Source organism: Leptodactylus fuscus, unplaced genomic scaffold (assembly GCF_031893055.1).
Source record: "Leptodactylus fuscus isolate aLepFus1 unplaced genomic scaffold, aLepFus1.hap2 HAP2_SCAFFOLD_180, whole genome shotgun sequence".
Lineage (NCBI taxonomy): Eukaryota > Metazoa > Chordata > Amphibia > Anura > Leptodactylidae > Leptodactylus > Leptodactylus fuscus.
In genome coordinates, this window is record NW_027440203.1 from 1 (window position 1) to 21874 (window position 21874).

General features: G+C 52.4%; 1 protein-coding gene across 1 annotated transcript; it reads left to right on the forward strand.

Moving 5' to 3' along the window:
• The first annotated feature begins 5620 nt into the window (after positions 1-5620).
• On the forward strand, positions 5621-12062 carry JMJD4 (jumonji domain containing 4). Its single transcript, XM_075261525.1, has 6 exons — positions 5621-6255; positions 6539-6704; positions 7466-7591; positions 8171-8414; positions 8766-8912; positions 11754-12062. Exons 1-6 carry the CDS (start codon positions 6045-6047, stop codon positions 12048-12050), a joined length of 1191 nt encoding a protein of 396 aa, XP_075117626.1. The 5' UTR covers positions 5621-6044; the 3' UTR covers positions 12051-12062.
• The last annotated feature ends 9812 nt before the right edge of the window (positions 12063-21874 follow it).

Genomic DNA, 21874 nt, shown 5'->3' on the forward strand with positions numbered 1-21874 from the left:
TGTATATGATGTACAGATAGTACCGCCTCCTGTAATATGATGTACAGATAGTACCGCCTCCCTGTATATGATGTACAGATAAGTACCGCCCCCTGTATATGATGTACAGATAGTACCGCCCTCCTGTATATGATGTACAGATAGTACCGCCCTCCTGTATATGATGTACAGATAGTACCGCCCTCCTGTATATGATGTACAGATAGTACCGCCCTCCTGTATATGATGTACAGATAGTACCGCCCTCCTGTATATGATGTACAGATAGTACCGCCCTCCCTGTATATGATGTACAGATAGTACCGCCCTCCTGTATATGATGTACAGATAGTACCGCCTCCTGTATATGATGTACAGATAGTACCGCCTCCCTGTATATGATGTACAGATAGTACCGCCTCCTGTATATGATGTACAGATAGTACCGCCCTCCTGTATATGATGTACAGATAGTACTGCCCTCCTGTATATGATGTACAGATAGTACCGCCTCCTGTATATGATGTACAGATAGTACCGCCTCCTGTATATGATGTACAGATAGTACCGCCTCCCTGTATATGATGTACAGATAGTACCGCCCTCCCTGTATATGATGTACAGATAGTACTGCCCTCCTGTATATGATGTACAGATAGTACCGCCCTCCTGTATATGATGTAAGATAGTACCGCCCTCCTGTATATGATGTACAGATAGTACCGCCCTCCTGTATATGATGTACAGATAGTACCGCCCTCCCCTGTATATGATGTACAGATAGTACCGCCCCCCTGTATATGATGTACAGATAGTACCGCCCCCCTGTATATGATGTACAGATAGTACCGCCCTCCTGTATATGATGTACAGATAGTACCGCCCCTCCTGTATATGATGTACAGATAGTACCGCCCCCCTGTATATGATGTACAGATAGTACCGCCCTCCTGTATATGATGTACAGATAGTACCGCCCTCCTGTATATGATGTACAGATAGTACCGCCTCCTGTATATGATGTACAGATAGTACCGCCCCCCTGTATATGATGTACAGATAGTACCGCCCTCCTGTATATGATGTACAGATAGTACCGCCCTCCTGTATATGATGTACAGATAGTACCGCCCTCCTGTATATGATGTACAGATAGTACCGCCTCCTGTATATGATGTACAGATAGTACCGCCCTCCCTGTATATGATGTACAGATAGTACCGCCCTCCTGTATATGATGTACAGATAGTACCGCCCTCCTGTATATGATGTACAGATAGTACCGCCCTCCTGTATATGATGTACAGATAGTACCGCCTCCCTGTATATGATGTACAGATAGTACCGCCCTCCTGTATATGATGTACAGATAGTACCGCCCTCCTGTATATGATGTACAGATAGTACCGCCCTCCCTGTATATGATGTACAGATAGTACCGCCTCCTGTATATGATGTACAGATAGTACCGCCCCCCTGTATATGATGTACAGATAGTACCGCCCTCCTGTATATGATGTACAGATAGTACCGCCCTCCTGTATATGATGTACAGATAGTACCGCCCTCCTGTATATGATGTACAGATAGTACCGCCCTCCTGTATATGATGTACAGATAGTACCGCCCCTCCTGTATATGATGTACAGATAGTACCGCCCTCCTGTATATGATGTACAGATAGTACCGCCCTCCCTGTATATGATGTACAGATAGTACCGCCCTCCTGTATATGATGTACAGATAGTACCGCCCTCCTGTATATGATGTACAGATAGTACCGCCCCTCCTGTATATGATGTACAGATAGTACCGCCCTCCTGTATATGATGTACAGATAGTACCGCCCCCCTGTATATGATGTACAGATAGTACCGCCCTCCTGTATATGATGTACAGATAGTACCGCCTCCCTGTATATGATGTACAGATAGTACCGCCCTCCTGTATATGATGTACAGATAGTACCGCCCTCCTGTATATGATGTACAGATAGTACCGCCCCCCCTGTATATGATGTACAGATAGTACCGCCCTCCTGTATATGATGTACAGATAGTACCGCCCTCCTGTATATGATGTACAGATAGTACCGCCCTCCTGTATATGATGTACAGATAGTACCGCCCTCCCTGTATATGATGTACAGATAGTACCGCCCTCCTGTATATGATGTACAGATAGTACCGCCCTCCTGTATATGATGTACAGATAGTACCGCCCTCCTGTATATGATGTACAGATAGTACCGCCCTCCTGTATATGATGTACAGATAGTACCGCCCTCCTGTATATGATGTACAGATAGTACCGCCCTCCTGTATATGATGTACAGATAGTACCGCCCTCCTGTATATGATGTACAGATAGTACCGCCCTCCTGTATATGATGTACAGATAGTACCGCCTCCCTGTATATGATGTACAGATAGTACCGCCCTCCTGTATATGATGTACAGATAGTACCGCCCTCCTGTATATGATGTACAGATAGTACCGCCCTCCCTGTATATGATGTACAGATAGTACCGCCTCCTGTATATGATGTACAGATAGTACCGCCCCCCTGTATATGATGTACAGATAGTACCGCCTCCCTGTATATGATGTACAGATAGTATCGCCTCCCTGTATATGATGTACAGATAGTACCGCCCTCCTGTATATGATGTACAGATAGTACCGCCCCTCCTGTATATGATGTACAGATAGTACCGCCCCCCTGTATATGATGTACAGATAGTACCGCCTCCTGTATATGATGTACAGATAGTATCGCCTCCCTGTATATGATGTACAGATAGTACCGCCCCCCTGTATATGATGTACAGATAGTACCGCCCTCCTGTATATGATGTACAGATAGTACCGCCCTCCTGTATATGATGTACAGATAGTACCGCCTCCCTGTATATGATGTACAGATAGTACCGCCTCCTGTATATGATGTACAGATAGTACCGCCCCCCTGTATATGATGTACAGATAGTACCGCCTCCTGTATATGATGTACAGATAGTACCGCCCCCCTGTATATGATGTACAGATAGTACCGCCCTCCCTGTATATGATGTACAGATAGTACCGCCCCCCTGTATATGATGTACAGATAGTACCGCCCCCCTGTATATGATGTACAGATAGTACCGCCCCCCTGTATATGATGTACAGATAGTACCGCCCTCCTGTATATGATGTACAGATAGTACCGCCCCCCTGTATATGATGTACAGATAATACCGCCCCCCTGTATATGATGTACAGATAGTATCGCCTCCCTGTATATGATGTACAGATAGTACCGCCCTCCTGTATATGATGTACAGATAGTACCGCCCTCCTGTATATGATGTACAGATAGTACCGCCCCCCTGTATATGATGTACAGATAGTACCGCCCTCCTGTATATGATGTACAGATAGTACCGCCCTCCCTGTATATGATGTACAGATAGTACCGCCTCCTGTATATGATGTACAGATAGTACCGCCTCCCTGTATATGATGTACAGATAGTACCGCCTCCCTGTATATGATGTACAGATAGTACCGCCTCCCTGTATATGATGTACAGATAGTACCGCCCTCCTGTATATGATGTACAGATAGTACCGCCTCCCTGTATATGATGTACAGATAGTACCGCCCTCCTGTATATGATGTACAGATAGTACCGCCCTCCTGTATATGATGTACAGATAGTACCGCCCTCCTGTATATGATGTACAGATAGTATCGCCCTCCTGTATATGATGTACAGATAGTACCGCCTCCTGTATATGATGTACAGATAGTACTGCCCTCCTGTATATGATGTACAGATAGTACCGCCCTCCTGTATATGATGTACAGATAGTACCGCCTCCTGTATATGATGTACAGATAATACCGCCCCCTGTATATGATGTACAGATAGTACCGCCCTCCCTGTATATGATGTACAGATAGTATCGCCCTCCTGTATATGATGTACAGATAGTACCGCCCTCCTGTATATGATGTACAGATAGTACCGCCCTCCTGTATATGATGTACAGATAGTACCGCCCTCCTGTATATGATGTACAGATAGTACCGCCCTCCCTGTATATGATGTACAGATAATACCGCCCCCCTGTATATGATGTACAGATAGTATCGCCTCCCTGTATATGATGTACAGATAGTACCGCCCTCCTGTATATGATGTACAGATAGTACCGCCTCCCTGTATATGATGTACAGATAGTACCGCCTCCCTGTATATGATGTACAGATAGTACCGCCTCCCTGTATATGATGTACAGATAGTACCGCCCTCCTGTATATGATGTACAGATAGTACCGCCTCCCTGTATATGATGTACAGATAGTACCGCCTCCCTGTATATGATGTACAGATAGTACCGCCCTCCTGTATATGATGTACAGATAGTACCGCCCCCCTGTATATGATGTACAGATAATACCGCCCCCTGTATATGATGTACAGATAGTACCGCCTCCCTGTATATGATGTACAGATAGTACCGCCCTCCTGTATATGATGTACAGATAGTACCGCCCTCCTGTATATGATGTACAGATAGTACCGCCCCCTGTATATGATGTACAGATAGTACCGCCCTCCTGTATATGATGTACAGATAGTACCGCCTCCCTGTATATGATGTACAGATAGTACCGCCCCCCTGTATATGATGTACAGATAGTACCGCCTCCTGTATATGATGTACAGATAGTACCGCCTCCTGTATATGATGTACAGATAGTACCGCCCTCCTGTATATGATGTACAGATAGTACCGCCCCCCCTGTATATGATGTACAGATAGTACCGCCCTCCTGTATATGATGTACAGATAGTACCGCCCTCCTGTATATGATGTACAGATAGTACCGCCCTCCTGTATATGATGTACAGATAGTACCGCCTCCCTGAGGATGTAGGAATCTGATTGGTTGTAAGGCTCAGGGGCGGGGCAGATGTCTCAGCAGCCAATCAGCTTCCTGCTCTTATTTTCCACTTCAACAAAAAACATGGCGCTGATGGGTTGCTATTGGCAACAGCCTGACCCGTAGGGGGAATGAGCGCAGTGTTACCCATAGCAACCGATCAGTCCACAGGCAGCTGAAAGGGAAAATGAAACCTGCTGAAGTCACGTGACCGGCCATGGCCAATACAGAAGAACAGCAGCAGAGCGGAGCCCCGGAGAACCACAAGCCCCAGCATGGCCGCAACATGGAAATACAGAACCACAAGCCCCAGCATGGCCGCCCGCCGCCCCCACATACACACCCGGACAGTCATCGCATCCCGGAGCCGCCTGCAGACACCGCCTGTGACGTCATCAGCCACACCACGTGACCAAGCTGTGCAGCCTGCAAAAGTCACCGACCGGAAACTGCAGCGAGGGCGGAACTACAAGACGGGAAGGGCGGGTAACTGGAGGGGCCCCTGACGGAGAGTGGCCCTTATTATAGACGGGGGACCCTATTACCAGAGAGTGGTCCTTACTATAGACAGGGGACCCTATTACCAGAGAGTGGCCCTTACTATAGACGGGGGCCCCTATTAGCAGAGAGTGGTCCTTATTATAGACGGGGCCCCTATTACCAGAGAGTGGCCCTTATTATAGACGGGGGGTCCCTGACGGAGAGTGGCCCTTATTATAGACGGGGGGTCCCTGACGGAGAGTGGTCCTTATAGACAGGGGCCCCTATTACCAGAGAGTGGCCCTTATTATAGACAGAGGACCCTGACGGAGAGTGGCCCTTACTATAGACAGGGGCCCCTATTACCAGAGAGTGGCCCTTATTATAGACGGGGGGTCCCTGACGGAGAGTGGTCCTTATAGACAGGGGCCCCTATTACCAGAGAGTGGCCCTTATTATAGACAGAGGACCCTGACGGAGAGTGGCCCTTACTATAGACGGGGGACCCTATTACCAGAGAGTGGCCCTTATTATAGACGGGGGGCCCTATTGGCAGAGAGTGGCTCTTGTCACATAGAGGGGCCCCTCTGATATAGTCACGTTGGCCTCCATTAATGATATGACATGTAATATGTAGGACGGAGCACATTATGGATTTGCAGATTATTCCGCGCCCCTGGAGCCGCGTTGAGCGTGTTGAGGATCCGGCCGCGTTCCGCTACGATGACTTCTTCCATAAATACATGATGGCCAACGCTCCGTGTCTCTTCTCGGCTGAGTTCTCCAGGTCGTGGGGCAGCCGCCGCTCCTGGGTCACCGCCGATAACAAACCCAACTGGGAGCAGCTGCTGAGAGTGTTTGGTACGGGGCTCTGGGGGCTCTGCCATAAACACGATGCAACATGGCGGCTCTGTGTGGGCACCGTGTTGGGGGTGACATCCTTCTGCAGGGTGAGATATTTCGGGCTGGTAATTGTCGATCTCTCTGGGGATTTCACCAATGACTGTGCTTGTGGCCGGTGGCCGCGCTGCGCCGCTTTACCAACAATCTGATCATGTTACCGGCCAGACCTGTCGGGGCAGCTTTAGTCCTGACTAGTGAATCTTCATGTGATCTCTAATTCTATGTGGTCTTGATGTTTCAGGTGACGCCATTGTTCCTGTGGCGAACTGTGATGTGAAGGAATACAATGCAAACCCTAAAGAGCTCCTCCCACTCCGAGAATACATCGCCTACTGGAGAGAGTATACAGAGAACGGCCGGCGCTCTCCTAAGGGATGTCTCTATCTGAAGGACTGGCACATGAAGAGGTATAAGGTGGGGGCAGGGCCCCTCTTAAATCTCAATACTCAATGCTGCCCCTCCCCCAGGGAGTCATGGATGTCCTTTACCCCTCCCCCAGGAAGTCACATCTGTCCTTTACCCCTCCCCCAGGGAGTCACATCAGTCCTTTACCCCTCCCCCAGGAAGTCACATCTGTCCTTTACCCCTCCCCCAGGGAGTCACATCTGTCCTTTACCCCTCCCCCAGGAAGTCACATCTGTCCTTTACCCCTCCCCCAGGGAGTCACATCTGTCCTTTACCCCTCCCCCAGGGAGTCACATCTGTCCTTTACCCCTCCCCCAGGGAGTCACATCAGTCCTTTACCCCTCCCCCAGGAAGTCACATCAGTCCTTTACCCCTCCCCCAGGAAGTCACATCAGTCCTTTACCCCTCCCCCAGGGAGTCACATCAGTCCTTTACCCCTCCCCCAGGGAGTCACATCTGTCCTTTACCCCTCCCCCAGGGAGTCACATCTGTATATCACCCCCTCCCCCAGGGAGTCACATCTGTCCTTTACCCCTCCCCCAGGGAGTCACATCAGTCCTTTACCCCTCCCCCAGGGAGTCACATCTGTCCTTTTCCCCCTCCCCCAGAGAGTCACATCAGTCCTTTACCCCTCCCCCAGAGAGTCACATCTGTCCTTTACCCCTCCCTCAGGGAGTCACATCAGTCCTTTACCCCTCCCCCGGAGTCCTGCCTGTCTTGTTCCTCCCCCCGGGGGTCCCATCTTTCCTCCTTCTCGCTGCAGGGAGTTCCCGGATCAGGACGTGTACGACACTCCAGTTTACTTCTCCTCGGACTGGCTTAATGAATACTGGGACGCCATCGGCATGGACGATTACCGCTTTGTGTACATGGGCCCCGTCGGCTCCTGGTACGTACCGCGGCGTACGATATTTACATCCGCCTATACATTTGTGTGTTTCGAATTTTAGTGGCATCACTGAAGGTAAAATATAATCCGTGCAAAACGTTCATGGAATTTGGGGCCGAGTGGAAAAATCTATTCCGATTGTACAATTATTTTGGATTTGCTTCTTTGGTTTCGTGTTTTTGGCGTTCCTCCTGCGAGTCCGTACGATGAATCTAGATTGGTGTCGTATTATTGGTATTATATAAGAAAAGTGTTTATACCTAAGGGGTTAAACGTGGGAGTTCTCTCTGATCCCCGGCATGTATGAGCTATAGGTTACAGTTCACACCTTCTGCAGGAGACATAACCATCAGCAGAGAGATGTCGGCAAACTGAGTTTAGTTCACAGAGGATTGTTACCAGCTGAGGATTTGTTACAGTTGCCTCCAGTCCAGACACTAGGGGAGAAATACAATCGCAACACGCATCCTTTCCTTCCTAATAGTTTGTTACAATGTATCAGTACAGGTAAATATAACAGGCCCTTTACTCACCCCCCCATTATAATAATCCGTGTCCCGCACTTCATCACATTCACAGGACTCCATTCCACGCCGATGTGTTCCGATCCTACAGTTGGTCAGCAAATATATGTGGTCGGAAGAAATGGCTGCTCTTCCCACCCGGCCAGGAGGAACGTCTTCGTGATCGCAGCGGACACCTTCCATACGATGTCACCACACCGTCCCTCCAGAACAGCTGCCCCCCGCCCCTGGAGGTCATCCAGGAAGCCGGAGAGATCATCTTTGTACCCAGCGGCTGGCACCATCAGGTCTACAACCTGGTGAGAAGTGAACTGCTACACCACAACCCCCTCCACCTGCTGCAGGGTATATAAGTGACAGACTTGGGTGTCAGACCCCCTCCATAACAAAGACCTCTGTGACTGGAAACACTGGGGTAGTCCTAAGAACTAACAGAACTGCTCCCACTATTGTCAGTAGTAATGACCCCAAGCGCAGACGACAACTTATAATACAGAATAACCACTACGGGGGAGGGGTGGTGACGTGTTATACAGACTGACTGCCAGGAAGAGCTAAGGGAGGAGAAGGGGAGGCACCAGGACAGGAGTAATATGGCAGATAAACATTTCCTATCTAAATTGTGACCTAAATTCTGACTCCTCTCCCAGGAGGACACCATCTCCATCAACCATAACTGGGTGAATGGGTGTAACGTGTCCTTCATGTGGAGCCTCCTGCAGGTGGAGCTGAGTGCGGTGCAGCGGGAGATCGGAGAGTGGAAGGAGACCATGGATGACTGGGAGCAGCACTGTCAGGTAATCTATATTGTCATCCCTGAGCCCAGGCCTCCAATCCCTGTCAGGCCAAGTGGACCCAAAACCGAGTGTTCCTAAACACCCTTCTTATTTTATAGAAGGGCCAAGCCCTGACCATGTCCCCGCTCCCTAGTGGTGTCTGTCCCTGCTCCTTTGTGGGGCTGAGCCCTGTTGCTGCTCCCTCCTGTCACTGCACCCTTGTGGTGCCTGTCCCTGCTCTCTTGTGGTCGCTTCTCCCTCCTGTCCTCGCTCCCTCATGGTCACTGCTCCCTCCTGTTCCCACTCCCTTGTAGTTCTTGCTCCCTTGTAGTCGCTTCTCCCTCCTGTTCCCGCTCCCTCATGTGACGTGGCCTTTTCCCCGCTCACCTTGTGGTCACTTCTCGCTCCTGTCCTCGCTCCCTCATGGTGCCTGGCCCTGTTCCCGCTCCCTTGTGGTCGCTTCTCCCTCCTGTCCCCGCTCCTTTCTGGCCCTGGCCCCGCTCCCTTGTTTACACTTCTCCCTCATGGTGCCTGGCCCTGTCCCTGCTCCCTTGTGATCTCTTCTCCCTCTCGTCCTACTCCCTCGCGTGGCCTGGCCCTCTCCCTGCTCCCTTGTGGTTACTTCTCCCTCAGTCCTCGCTCCCGCATGGTGCCTGGCCCTGTCCCTGCTCCCTTGTGGTTGCTTCTCCCTCCTGTCCCCGCTCCTTCCTGGCCCTGTCCCCGCTCCCTTGTGGTCACTTCTCTCTCCTGTTCCCGCTCCCTTGTGGTCGCTTCTCCCTCCTGTCCCCGCTCCTTCCTGGCCTTGGCCCCGCTCCCTTGTGGTCACTTCTCCCTCCCGTTCTCCTCCCTCAGGGTGCTTGGCCCTGTCCCCGCTCCCTTGCGGTTGCTTCTCCCTCCTGTTCCTGCTCCCTTGTGGTCACTTCCCCCTCCTGTCCCCGCTCCTTCCTGTCCCTGTCCCCGCTCCCTTGTGGTCACTTCCCCCTCCTGTCCCCGCTCCTTCCTGTCCCTGTTCCCGCTCCCTTGTGGTCACTTCCCCCTCCTGTCCCCGCTCCTTCCTGTCCCTGTCCCCGCTCCCTTGTGGTCACTTCCCCCTCCTGTCCCCGCTCCTTCCTGTCCCTGTTCCCGCTCCCTTGTGGTCACTTCTCCCTCCTGTCCCCGCTCCTTCCTGTCCTTGTTCCCGCTCCCTTGTGGTCACTTCCCCCTCCTGTCCCCGCTCCTTCCTGTCCCTGTTCCTGCTCCCTTGTGGTCACTTCCCCCTCCTGTCCCCGCTCCTTCCTGGCCCTGTCCCCGCTCCCTTGTGGTCACTTCCCCCTCCTGTCCCCGCTCCTTCCTGGCCCTGTCCCCGCTCCCTTGTGGTCACTTCTCTCTCCTGTTCCCGCTCCCTTGTGGTCGCTTCTCCCTCCTGTCCCCGCTCCTTCCTGGCCTTGGCCCCGCTCCCTTGTGGTCACTTCTCCCTCCCGTTCTCCTCCCTCAGGGTGCTTGGCCCTGTCCCCGCTCCCTTGCGGTTGCTTCTCCCTCCTGTTCCTGCTCCCTTGTGGTCACTTCCCCCTCCTGTCCCCGCTCCTTCCTGTCCCTGTCCCCGCTCCCTTGTGGTCACTTCCCCCTCCTGTCCCCGCTCCTTCCTGTCCCTGTTCCCGCTCCCTTGTGGTCACTTCTCCCTCCTGTCCCCGCTCCTTCCTGTCCCTGTTCCCGCTCCCTTGTGGTCACTTCCCCCTCCTGTCCCCGCTCCTTCCTGTCCCTGTTCCTGCTCCCTTGTGGTCACTTCCCCCTCCTGTCCCCGCTCCTTCCTGTCCCTGTTCCTGCTCCCTTGTGGTCACTTCCCCCTCCTGTCCCCGCTCCTTCCTGTCCCTGTTCCCGCTCCCTTGTGGTCACTTCTCCCTCCTGTCCCCGCTCCTTCCTGTCCCTGTCCCCGCTCCCTTGTGGTCACTTCCCCCTCCTGTCCCCGCTCCTTCCTGTCCCTGTTCCCGCTCCCTTGTGGTCACTTCCCCCTCCTGTCCCCGCTCCTTCCTGTCCCTGTCCCCGCTCCCTTGTGGTCACTTCTCCCTCCTGTTCCCGCTCCCTTGTGGTCACTTCTCCCTCCTGTCTCCGCTCCTTCCTGTCCCTGTCCCCGCTCCCTTGTGGTCACTTCTCCCTCCTGTTCCCGCTCCCTTGTGGTCACTTCTCACTCCTGTCCCCGCTCCTTCCTGGCCCTGTCCCCGCTCCCTTGTGGTCACTTCTCCCTCCCGTTCTCCTCCCTCAGGGTGCCTGGCCCTGTCCCCACTCCCTTGTGGTCACTTCTCCCTCCTGTCCCCGCTTCTTCCTGGCCCCGCTCCCTTGTGGTCACTTCTCCCTCCTGTTCCCGCTCCCTTGTGGTCACTTCTCACTCCTGTCCCCGCTCCTTCCTGGCCCTGTCCCCGCTCCCTTGTGGTCACTTCTCCCTCCCGTTCTCCTCCCTCAGGGTGCCTGGCCCTGTCCCCACTCCCTTGTGGTCACTTCTCCCTCCTGTCCCCGCTTCTTCCTGGCCCCGCTCCCTTGTGGTCACTTCTCCCTCCTGTTCCCGCTTCTTCCTGGCCCCGCTCCCTTGTGGTCACTTCTCCCTCCTGTTCCCGCTCCCTTGTGGTCACTTCTCACTCCTGTCCCCGCTCCTTCCTGGCCCTGTCCCCGCTCCCTTGTGGTCACTTCTCCCTCCCGTTCTCCTCCCTCAGGGTGCCTGGCCCTGTCCCCACTCCCTTGTGGTCACTTCTCCCTCCTGTCCCCGCTTCTTCCTGGCCCCGCTCCCTTGTGGTCACTTCTCCCTCCCGTCCTCCTCCCTCGTGTGGCCTGGCCCTCTCCCTCTGGTGTTATTGCTGTCACACTCCTTTCTGCTTCTGATATTTTGCACAGATCATCCTGAAATCTTGCACTGGGATTGATTATAAAGAGTTTTTCACTTTCCTGAAGATCATCGCAGCGCCCAGGATTCAGGCCTTACAGGACAGCCCTGAGGTCAGCACCACGCAGGGCCGCAGTCTCATGGCCCCGGGGCCCCTACATGTACAGTTTGATCTCAGGAAGATTAGAGAGACTTTACTTTTATTAATGGACAACAAAGACTTCAGGAAGCTGGATACAGAAATGTTACAGCCCCGGCCCGAAGAATTACTGAGCGAGCTGGAGAGCGCAATAAGGAGCAGAGTGTGAATAAAGCCCTATGTGATCAAAACTAGACTTTGTCCAACTGTAACTCAGCTGTGTAGGTCCTGTGCCTGCCCCCCGATCCGTCAGAACAATAACCCCCCTACCAAATTAACGGATCCTGTCTGCTGAGCCTCCGTCTGCACCCAGTCAGGATTTGGTCAGTAATCCTTCAGTATTGGTGATGCAAAAAAAAAAACCAGGATCCAAAACTGACCCGTGAATGGGATATTTGCAGGTCTTCTGTGTTTTGCACCCACTCCTGGTTTTGGCTACCGACTCATAAGCCAATTCTGATGGGACCAAACAGGCCTTACTGCGGCTACACCGACAGGATCCGTGTGCGACTCATTTTTCCTTCCTTCTGACATCACAAGGGTCAAATAAATGATGATGTCACCCAGGCCAAAAAGGCAAGATAGTGGCCCAGTCATAATGTGGGAGGGTGGGAACAGCATGAGAAGTGACATAGGAGGTGGCAGTAGCACAAGGAGGCCACAGAGTGACCCAGGGATAGAGTGGGGAGGTGGCAGTAGCCTTAGGTGGCCACAGAGTTGCAAGGTGACATAATGTGGAGGTGGAAGCAGCCTTAGGAGGCCATAGAGTGACCCGGTGACAGAGTGGGGAGGTGGGTGGCACAAACCGTACGATGGTGGCTGTAAGAAGGAGCTCTTGGCATCAGGCAGGTGGCAGAATAAGAAGCTCAGTAGCTGAGGTAAAAAGCCAGAGGAAACCGGTCTCTTTTGTCAAGGTTTGGGTGAGGCAGCATGGGTGATTTAAAGGGATCCTATCATAGAAACTTTTTTTTTATGAGTAACACGTTGGAATAGCCTTAAGAAAGACTATTCTTCTCCTACCTTTCGTTGTCTTCTCCGTGCCGCCATTCCGTAGGAATCCCGGTTCTTGTCGGTATGCAAATGAGTTCTCTCGCAGCACTGGGGGTGGGCCCAGCACTCAGACAGCACTGTGGGCGTCCCCAATGCTGCGAGAGAACTCTCTCCAGCGCCGCCTCCATCTTCGTCAGCAGCGTCCTCTTCTTCCGGCGCAGGTTTCCGACTTTCGGGCTTTGGGCAGAGCAGACTGCAAATGCCCACAGGCCACAAAAAAATGGCCGCTTACAATACTGTACAAGCGGCCATTTTTTCGTGGCCTTTGGGCATGCGCAGTCTGCTCTGCCCAAAGCCTGAGGCCTAGAAGTTACAAGCCACCGCCAGAAGAAGAGGACACTGCTGAGGAAGATGGAGGCAGCACTGAAGAGAGTTCTCTTGCAGTATTGGGGACGCCCCCAGTGCTGTTTGAGCGCAGTATTGTAAGCAGCCATTTTCTCGTGGCATGTGCAGTCTGCTCTGCCCGAGATCTAGAAGTTGGAAACCTGCGCCAGAAGAAGAGGACGCTGCTGATGAAGATGGAGGCGGTGCTGGAGAGAGTTCTCTGGCAACATTGGGGACGCCCCCAGTGCTGTTTGAGCGCTGGGGCCCGCTTCCAGTGCTGCAAGAGAACTCATTTGCATACCGACAAGAACTGGGATTCCTACGGAACGGCAGCCCGGAGAAGACATCTAAAGGTAGGAGAAGAATAGCCTCTCTTAATTAAGGCTATTCCAACGTGTTACTCAAAAAAAAAAGGGTTTCTATGATAGCATCAGGCATTGGTGGGTGGAAATCCTGGCTGATCCGCGCCTAATTCAACTTCACAAAGGTCAATCTCTCCACATTTTGGGGGGACAGGCGAGTTCTCCTTGGGGTAACTATGGCCCCCGCCATTCTAAACACCCACTAGATGTCACACTACTGGCCGGGCAGGACAACTTTTCCAGAGCAAACTCAGTTAGTTGCGGCAACAAATTTAGTTTGGCTGCCCAGTAGTCCATTGGACTTTTGACGATGGGTGGCAGGGTGCACCAAGTATGTCACCACCTGCTGGGTCAGGTTCTGCTCTATGTCTAGCTGATGAGGAGAAGCTTCACTATGCAGGTGAAGAAAAGTGCTGATCAGTGACTCTAGGGGCAGGCTGCTGCTGATGGAGCCCAAACTGCTTCCCCCCCACCCATAAAGCTGCCATGGCAGTACAAGGGGAGCGCTCAGGGGCCCCCTGGTCAGACCTGTGAAAGGATGGACGATGGTGCAGATAGGCAGCCGGCCACTGATGACATAGGATGTCTCTATAGTAGTTCAGTTTGTCCTCCCTCTCAGTGGGTATAAAAAGGCCCCCATATTTGACCAGTAGCGAGGGTCTAACATGGTGGAGAGCCAGTAGTCATCCCTCTGCCGAATGGTGACATTTTGGATTTCTGTACACAAGCAAGTGAGCATTCATCAGGTCGTTTGTGCAAGTACCTCGGAGGGACTCCCTGCATCCATCTTCACGGCATACTGCCAGGGTGTGTCTGGGTCATCTGCCTCGTCTTCCTCATCTCCTTCTTCTCCTTCTACTGGTGAAAGTGCGGCGCATGTGCACCCACTTTCGCAAGTCGACAGTAGCCGCTGCTAGCTTAAAATCTCTCCAGCAACGCCTGCATGTGCCACAACACCGGCTTTTGTGCGACGTCCCCACACGCTGGAACTCAACGTTTCAGATGTTGAATAGAGTGGTTGAGCAGCAGAGACCTTTGATGGAATACCAGCTACAAAACCCTAGGGTGCCACAAAGTCAGCTGCCTCAGTTTCTCATCCATGAGTGGCCATGGATGAGAGACCTTTGTGACATCCTACGGGTCTTTGAGGAGTCCACAAGGAGGGTGAGCTCTGAGGATGCGATGGTGAGCCTTACAATCCCGCTCTTGTGTGTTCTGAGAGAATCCCTGATTGACATCAGGGATAACTCAGATCACACAGAGGAGTTAGGGATAGCATCCGATCCGTCACAGCTGGAGAGTAGGTCCACACATCTGTCCGCTTCACTGCGTTTAATGGAGGAGGAGGAGGAGGAAGAAGAGTTGTCCGATGATGTGATGGTGATACAGGAGGCTTCCGGGCAACTTCGAATCGTCCCATTGTTGCAGCGCGGATGGGTAGACATGGACGATGAGGAGGAAATGGAGATTGAACTTTCCGGTGGGGCCAGAGGAGTCATGCCAACTAACACTGTGGCAGACATGGCTGAGTTCATGTTGGGGTGCTTTACAACCGACAAGCGTATTGTCAAAATCATGGAGGACAACCAGTACTGGATCTTTGCCATCCTTGACCCCCGGTATAAAAACAACATCTCCTCTTTTATTCCGGTAGAGGGGAGGGCCAATCGCATCAATGCTTGCCACAGGCAATTGGTGCAGAATATGATGGAGATGTTTCCAGCATGTGACGTTGGTGGCAGGGAGGGCAGTTCCTCCAGTAGGCAACCAAGTTCTCACCGGTCCACACAAACGAGGGGCACACTGTCTAAGGTCTGGGACACCTTGATGGCACCCCCTCGCCAAAGTGCTGCCACTGAGGGTCCTAGTGTCACCAGGTGTGAGAAGTATAGGCGCATGTTGCGGGAATACCTTTCCGAACACAGCCCTGTCCTCTTCGACCCCTCTGCGCCCTACACGTATTGGATGTCGACGTTGGACCTGTGGCTTGAACTTGCCCTATATGCCTTGGAGGTGCTGTCCTGTCCTGCCGCCAGCGTCCTATCTGAGAGGGTGTTCAGTGCAGCCGGTGGCATCATCACTGACAAGCGCACCCGTCTGTCAGCTGAGAGTGCCGACCGGCTCACTTTGATAAAAATGAACCGCCACTGGATAGAGCCTTCATTTTTGTGCCCACCTGTGTAAAGCACCCCAACATGAAACTCCATGTCTGTACTCAACCTCTCCAATTCCTCCGCATCCTCATACTCATCCACCATAAGCGTTGCACAATTCTGCTAATACTAGGCTCCCTCCACCCTGATTTCCCACAACTCTGCTGGTTAGAGGCTCCTTCCACCCTGATTTCCCACAACTCTGCTGGTTAGAGGCTCCCTCCACCATGAATTGGTCCAAACTGGGGTTTTTAGAGGCTCCCTCCACCATGAACTTCCCATAGCTTGGCTGTTTAGAGGCTCCCTCCACCATGAATTGGTCCAAACTGGGTTTTTTAGAAGCTCCCTTCACCATGAATTGGTCCAAACTGGGCTGGTTAGAGGCTCCCTCCACCATGAACTTCCCATAGCTTGGCTGTTTAGAGGCTCCCTCCACCATGAATTGGTCCAAACTGGGGGTTTTAGAGGCTCCCTCCACCATGAATTTCGCAAAACCTGGCTGTTTAGAGGCTCCCTCCACCAAGAATTGGTCCAAACTGGGGGGTTTAGAGGCTCCCTCCACCATGAATTTCCCAAAACTTGGCTGTTTAGAGGCTCCCTCCACCATGAATTGGTCCAAACTGGGCTGGTTAGAGGCTCCCTCCACCATGAATTTCCCAAAACTTGGCTGTTTAGAGGCTCCCTCCACCATGAATTGGTCCAAACTGGGCTGGTTAGAGGCTCCCTCCACCATGAACTTCCCATAGCTTGGCTGTTTAGAGGCTCACTCCACCATGAATTGGTCCAAACAAGTGATTATGAAGATAATCTTGTTTCCCTTAGTCCTAACAGCGGCACAATGTGGGGTATTTCTGCCCCTGTGTGCTGGTAGGACAGGCGGATTTTTAATTAGCCAATCAAAAAGCGTGGCTGGCCCTATAAGAGGGCACAAGAACCTCCCCTCTGCGTGTCAATACAAAAGTACCTCCATATTTATACACAGTTTTATACATAAGATATGATTCCCAGGGTGGGAAATCTTGTGCCGCTGTTAGGACTAAGGGAAACAAGATTATCTTCATAATCACTTGTTCCCTGTCATCCGTACCAGCGGCACAATGTGGGGATATAGCAAGTAGGCCCAAAGATGGGCGGGATTATTCCATGACAGAGCTCAAAATGGTTTGGGCAAAGGCAGAGGAATCGGACACCCGGTCCCTCAGGCGGTAATGCCGAATGAACGTGGACTCAGATGCCCAGGAGGCAGCTGCACAAGTCTGATCCAAGGACAACGCACTCCTCTCAGCCCGAGAGGTGGACACTGCCCTGGTCGAGTGGGCATGAAGAAAAGATGGGACCGGACGCCCTTGGGCGGTGTAGGCGACCTTTATGGTATCGGAGACCCAGCGGGATATCGTGGCCTTGGCGCCTTTATTCTTCCCCGTATAACTGATTAACAGGTTTTCGGCCTGCCTAAAAGGGCGAGTGCGCTGCAGATAAATTTGCAGACATCTGATTACATCCAGCCTGTGCCATCTTTCCTCTTCAGATGAAGAGGGGAAGGGAAAAAATGCTGGAAGAGAAATAGTTTGGTTCCTATTTGCAGCGGATGGAATCTTGGGACGAAATCCTGGGAGGAACCTAAGCTGCACATGGTCCGAAAAAAATATAGTATATGGCTCCTCGGCAGATAAGGCTTGTAGCTCACTAACTCTTTTGGCAGTTGTAACTGCCAATAGTAGAGCCATTTTGCCAGTCAGTAACTTAAGTGAGACTTCTTCCAGGGGTTCGAATGGTTGGTCACAAAGAGCGTTCAGGACCGGAATAAGGTCCCATTGGTGGACAGGGGTGTTCACCACCGGTCTCAGCCTAGTTGCTCCTTTAATAAAGGTGCTCACTAAAGGATCCTGAGACAAACGCCTCCCCAGATAGGCGGACAGGGCCGCTACGTGTACTTTGAGTGTGGCCGCAGCCAGACCTCTGTCTAGTCCGTCTTGAAGGAAGTCCAGGATCGCCTCAATCGGGGGACCAGTGGAGTCCACTTGATGCTGCAGACACCAGGCATTAAAGATGTTACTAATTCGACGGTAATTCCTGTTAGTCGAATCCGCTCTGGCGCTGGATAGGGTCTTCAAGACGGCTTGTGACAGTCCTCTATTCCTCAATAGGGACTGGTCAACCTCCAGGCTGTCAGGTTGAGTCTCCTCAGATCCTGGCATCTCAGCTCTCCTTGGGTTACCAGATCTGGGAGAGGGGGAAGCCTCCAATATATGCCCTGACTCATTTGAATGAGCTGAGCAAACCAAGCCCTTTTTGGCCAGAACGGGATTATGGCTATTCCCGAGGCTTGGTCCTGTCTTATTTTGATCAATACCTTCGGTATGATTGGAATTGGAGGGAATATGTAAAACAGCCTGAACCTCCATGGGATGGACAGGGCATCCACTGCCAAGGGATTGTCCTCCTGGTATAGGGAGCAGAAGGTCCCTACCTTGGCATTGAGTCGGGTAGCCATTAGATCGACCTCCGGGAGACCCCATCTCTGGACGATCTGTTGAAAAACGTCTGGATTGAGAGACCATTCTCCTGATACGGTAATACCCCGACTCAGATGATCCGCTACTATGTTCAGGGAGCCCTTTATGTGAACAGCGGATAACTGGGCTAGGTTCTTCTCTGCCCAGGCAAATATAAGATTCGTCTCTCTCAGTAAGGTTGGTGACCTGGTGCCCCCTTGTTTGTTTATGTAGACTACCACCGTCATGTTGTCTGACCTGATCTTGACAGACTTGCCTTTCAACTCCGGGGCAAAGTGCACTAGGGCCAAGTACACAGCTCTGAGTTCCTTGAGATTGGAAGATCCCAGCTCCGGACATCTCCATCGTCCTTGTACAGTCCTGTCCTGGCAATGGGCTCCCCATCCCCACTGGGATGCATCTGTTGGACCTTCCGTCTTTCAGGTGTATCCACCATCTGAGGGAAAGACGGGTAGCGGGAGAAAGGCAGATCTTCTTGTGCAGTCCCCGTGGAGACCTGTTCCAGGTTGTCAACACTTCCATCTGCAGGGGACGCAAATGCCATAAAGCCCAAGGGACTGCTCTGGCCGAGGATGACATTAGGCCGAGGACCCTCATGGCGGTGCGGATAGTTACCCGCCGGGTGTGTAATAGAAACCGTGCACCGGCCTGGATCCTTTCTTTCCTTGGGCTGGAGAGGAAGATCTGCATCGTTTCTGAATCCACTATGAACCCGAGGAACTTCCTCCGTGTGGAAGGAACGATTTCGGACTTCTCCCAGTTGATGATCCATCCTAACTCTTGTAGGAAACTGATGGCAAGGTTGAGCTGCTGGAGGAGAGCAGCAGGAGACTGAGCTTTCAGAAGCCAGTCGTCTAGGTAAGGAACGATGAAGAGGCCCTGTAGTCTGAGGGCCGCAGCAACCGGAGCGATCACCTTGGTAAATACCAGGGGGGCGGATGTGATGCCAAACGGCAGAGCTGTAAATTGAAAGTGCTCCCTGTGGCCGGCCATAGAAACGGCAATCCTGAGGAATTTCCTGTGGGAGTGAGCAATAGGGACATGAAGGTAGGCGTCCTTCAGGTCGAGGGTAACCATCACGTCTCCTGGCTGGAGAAAAGCAGACACGGAATCCACGGTTTCCATACGGAATGACCTCTTCTTGATAAAGCGATTGAGGTACCTCAGGTCTATTATCATTCTCCAGCCCCCGGTGACTTTGGGGACCAGAAAGACGGGGGAGTAAACTCCCAGACCGAGATCTGAGGCTGGGACCTTCTCCAGGGCGCCTTTGATAACATACTCGGCGACCAAGGCCTCTAAACTGGCCTGTTGGGAAGGTGGAAGGGTTCTGGTGACAACAAACCGATCTGGAGGTGGAAGGTGGAATTTGATAAGATAACCGTGCTGTATAATTCTTAGCACCCATGGATCTTGAATATGGGTGACCCAAGTTCTGAAGAAAACCGAAAGACGTCCTCCCACAGGAAGGGGGGCCACAGGGAGCTGCCCCGCGTCAAAATTCCGGCTTCCTCTTGGTGTCCTCCCTAGAAGCACCACGTCCGGAACCTCTAGGACGATATCTGGGACGCCTTTGCTGGGTTGGGCGTCTATAATTAGAGGCGGAACCTCTGCCTCTAGAGGGGGCACGTCTGCCCCTGGCAGCTTGAGGTAAGGACTTCCCCTTACCTTCAGCTAATCCCTCTATGATAGTATCCAAGCCCTGCCCAAATACTCTTCCTGGCTCAAAAGGGAGCGCGCAAAGAGCAGCCTTGGATGCAAAGTCTGCACGCCAAGGCTTTAGCCACAGGGGTCTGCGGGCCGCAGTGGACAACGCCATCGACTTGGCTGAAATTCTCAACTGATGGCGAGAAGATTCAGCCAAAAAATCTGCGGCCCTATGAATATTCTTCATGGAAGCCAAGATGTCATCCCTGTCCACACCGGAATCAATATCCCGCTCCAAGGTGGCTAGGCGGTTACGAAGAAAATCGCCCACAGTGGTAGAGGCTATGGCTACTGAGGCTTGGGCAGAGGAAGCAGAATAAACCTTCTTTAGAGTGGCGTCAGCCCTGCGATCCAAAGGATCCTGAAGATTTGATCCATCTTCGAGGGGCACCAGGGTTCTACGAGACAACTTCGCCACGGCTAGATCCACCTTCGGGGGAGGCCCCCAGGAATCCCACTGAGTCGAATCCATAGGGAACAGGTGCTTAAAGATCCTGGATAATGAATGTCCTTTCTCTGGCTGCTTCCACTGCTGCACCATGAGGTCGGTCAGCGTGGCGTCCGCATGGAAGGCAATATGTCCCCCAGAGGCAGACGTGGAGGCTTCCCCGTCAACATCTCGGCCCACTGTAGACCGGATGGACTTCAGCAGCCTGCCTGTTTGTTCATAGTGGAACACAGGTCTGCTGGAAACTACAGAGTCGTCCTCGGAGGAAACATCCTCTGCCACCCGTAGATGTTCCAGGGGAGGGAGGGACGAGGAACGATGCTCTGTGCATGGTCTCTTGGCGAGCTGAGACAAGGTAGACTGTATGCCTTTAAGGGAATCATCCTGCAAAAATAAAGAGAGAGTACAAGCAAGGGAATTATCCTTACCCAAGCGATGCCCAACTCACCATCTCCTTGACCCAGGCCATCATATCTCTAGGAGAAGGCTCCTCAGGTGGGGGGCCTCTGCAACCGCGACAACGGGCCCACTCATAGCCTAAAAATAATAGGCGGGTTATAGGACCGGTAGTACCCCGGAGGGGATAACTCTTTAAGCCGCTACCTACCATCAGGGAGCGGCGTGTCACAGTCAAAACAGGAAAGGTGCTTCCTTTTGGCAGTAGATTTCCTCCTATAATCCCCAGGGGGGGTAGTAGAGGAAGACATATCCTACAGAGAGACCATAGACCATGCAAAATTGTCACCAACATATTCTACCAAATATCAAAAGAAGGGGTAGATCTTACCGTGTCCTAGACCAGACAGCAGGGTGACAAGAAACTGAAGGTTTGGTTTGGAGGCAAAAGGAGACTTGAAGCTAAGCAACAACCTCTGATGCACAGCCTTCCGCCTTAGAAAAGGAGAAGGTAACTAATAACCGGCCGGCCTGACCTTTAACCCGGCCGGCCGGAAATGGGAGGGGACATAATCACATGTACCCTCCAGGAAGAAAAAAAGGTTACCCCCCCCCCCTCTTCATACAGCCCCAGCAGGGGCGCCTACCCCCTCAATTCCTGGCCCGGACCTGCGTGCAGGCTAGATTCTGCAATAAGCAGAAAGCCGGAGTAAACACCTTTCGCCGGCGCCAGGACTTTCAATGGCGCCGCTATACTTCCGGACACAACCGGAAGTGTGTGCCCGGCAAATGCGGACGCAGGGAACTCTCCGCCGGGAACTTAGTTCCCGCAGAGCACGTCCGCGAGCGCACAGCGAGAGAGCCCCGCGGCAGAGTGCCGGGCCAACTCACCAGCACGCGATGTGCTGACAGGTGAGCCAGAGGGAGAAGGAGGGGAGGGAGGGAGGGAGGGAGGTAGGAGGGAAGGAAAGGAGCCACGCAGGCTAAAAAACTTTTTTTCCCCCAGACAGGGGAAGGGAACCTTCAATCAAGAAGGT

What these genes read in the sequence shown, in the direction of transcription:
- JMJD4 (XM_075261525.1), top strand. Translation starts at nt 6,045, where the DNA reads ATGGATTTGCAGATTATTCCGCGCCCCTGGAGCCGCGTTGAGCGTGTT. An exon ending in ATGGGCCCCGTCGGCTCCTG is followed by an intron (nt 7,592 to 8,170) that starts GTACGTACCGCG and finishes TCACATTCACAG; the next exon opens with GACTCCATTCCACGCCGATG. An exon ending in ACCATCAGGTCTACAACCTG is followed by an intron (nt 8,415 to 8,765) that starts GTGAGAAGTGAA and finishes CTCCTCTCCCAG; the next exon opens with GAGGACACCATCTCCATCAA.